The sequence below is a fragment of the Egretta garzetta genome, unplaced genomic scaffold (assembly GCF_000687185.1).
Source record: "Egretta garzetta isolate BGI_Z169 unplaced genomic scaffold, ASM68718v1 scaffold287, whole genome shotgun sequence".
Lineage (NCBI taxonomy): Eukaryota > Metazoa > Chordata > Aves > Pelecaniformes > Ardeidae > Egretta > Egretta garzetta.
The window spans coordinates 871,856-874,004 of record NW_009260435.1 but is presented as its reverse complement, the minus strand read 5'-3'; the positions used below and the strand labels follow the sequence as shown (position 1 = coordinate 874,004).

Sequence of the window (2,149 nt, the reverse complement as noted above, 5' to 3'; positions counted from 1 at the left end):
TTGGGGGCCCCCCCCCCGCCCCACCCCCCCCCCACCAGTGGCCACCCACCGTCCTCAGGCTCCAGCTTGGCGCATGTCTCAGCCGTCATCAGGCTGGCCATGAAGCGATGGTTTGTAGGCGGCGTGGGTGCTCGGGGACCCGGGGTGATGGCAACGGTGGCACTGGGACCACGGGGAGCTGGGCAGGGGGCCGGGGGGACCTCACGGGTGGTGGCCACGTGCTCGGGGGGCAGCCCAGCATCCAGCTCAATGCTGTCCAGCCGGACCTGGGCCGTGCTGCGGGGCTGGCGCTCGTTCTGCACGGCTGTGGGGACAAGGTGGCCTCAGCACCAGCCATGACGCTGTCACCCCCGCCATCCATCACCGTGTGTGTCCCCCCACCCATCTCACCGTCCTTGTTCATGCCAGCTTGCAGGCACTTCTTCAGCCGGCAGGCCTGGCACTGGTTGCGATGTGCCTTGTCCACTGGGCACAGCCCTGTCCCTGCCTGGCACCTATGGTGAGAGGTGGCACCCAGCTGCAGCCCCTGGGATGGCCCCTGCCCCTGGGGGATCCTGACCCCCAGGAGTACCCTGCCCCTGTGGGTGCCACATCCCAGCGGTTCTTTGTCCCTCTTGGGTGTCTTGGCCCACCCACAATGGGTGGCCTCCACCCAATGGGTGCCCCACCACAATGGGCACCCTGTCCCCAGTGGGTGCCCTGCCACTCCATGGGTGCACTGTCCCAGTAAATGAATACCCTGACTTGATGGGTGTCCTGGCCCCATGGGTGTCCTGGACCCCCCCCCCCCAGGTCCCTGCCCCATTGGGTGCCTTGTCCCCTGGTCTCTGTCCCGCTGGGTGTCCATCCCCAAGGTCCCTGTCCCACTGGGTTTGTGTTCCCCTGGTCCCTGCCCCACTGGGTGTCTTGTCCCCCCCAGTCCCTGCCCTGCTGGGTGCCTGTCCCCTAGTCCCTGCCCCACTAGGTGTCCTCCGCCTTGGGTCCTTGCCCTGTTGGGTGCCCATTCCCTGTCCCACTGGACTCGGGCCCCCCCAGTCCCTACCCCAATGAGTGCATGTGAGGACCAGCCGTCCCCATCCCCACCTGTAGATGAGCTTCCTGCGGACGCTGCGCTTGAAGAAGCCACTGCAGCCATTGCAGGCGTAGATGCCGTAGTGCTTCCCGCTACTGGTGTCCCCGCAGACCTTGCACAGCAGCACGGGGCTCAGCGCCTTGCCAGGGGCCGGGCTCAGCCCTGCAGGAGCAGAGCCACCACATTTGGAGTGCCTTGGGACACCTCGATGTCCCTCATTCCTCCCACTGGTCCCTACTGCCCCCCAGCACGCTGGCGATGGGATGGTTTCCACCTTTGCTGGTCCAGCCCAGGGATGTAAATGGGACATCTCCGGGACTGCACATGGGGTTCAGCATCTCCCCATGCCCCGCTGCCTGGGATGCTGCGGGATGAGCTCTCATGGGGCTTTTAGAAGGGGACAAAATGTTGTCCCTAGGGATGAGGACACCAGGCATCCCAGAGAAGGGCCACAACCAGGGACCAGAGGTGTCCTGGAGAAGGGCTATGGCTGGAGACTCCAGGCATCCTGGAGAAGCATCATGATGAGGACCACAGGCATCATGGAGAGCACTGGGGCTGGGGACACAGGCATCTTGGCCCAGAGAAGGACCACGAGGGGGATCCTCAGAGTCTTGGAGAGAGGTGGTAGCTGAGGCATCCAGGCATCCAGGAGAAGGACCACAATGTGGATCCCAGGTATCTTGGAGAAGAACCATGATGAGGACCCCAGGCATCCCAGATAAGGACCATGATGGAGACACCACCACCCTGGTGAAGGACTACAAGAGGGACCACGGGCATCTTGAAGAAGGACCATGATGGGGACCCCAGCCATCCCTGAGAAGGACCATGCTGGGGTCCCTGGATATTTTGGAGAAGGACAATGATGGGGGACCCCAGCCATCTTGAAGAAAGACCCCACTGGCGAGCGCAGTCCCTCCGCGTCACACCCACTCAAGCAGAACACCACCTCTTACCCGTGGGGCTGTCCTCCAGCCCAGCGCTCACCACCGACCCTGCTGGCGAGGTGGCCATCCCGTGCCCGGCGTTCCTGACCTCTCCCTCTCCCCTCACTCCCGCTTCACTCCCGGCTCG

At 64.2% G+C, this 2,149-nt stretch overlaps 1 protein-coding gene across 1 annotated transcript in view; it reads right to left on the bottom strand.

Annotated features, from left to right (window-relative positions):
• NR2E3 (nuclear receptor subfamily 2 group E member 3) overlaps positions 1-2,149 on the bottom strand; it is a 6,498-nt gene that overhangs the window by 2,998 nt on the left and 1,351 nt on the right. The window contains 3 exon segments of the mRNA XM_009643768.1: positions 50-304; positions 391-494; positions 1,084-1,234. Of these exon segments, the coding sequence (XP_009642063.1) occupies positions 50-304; positions 391-494; positions 1,084-1,234 (510 nt within the window).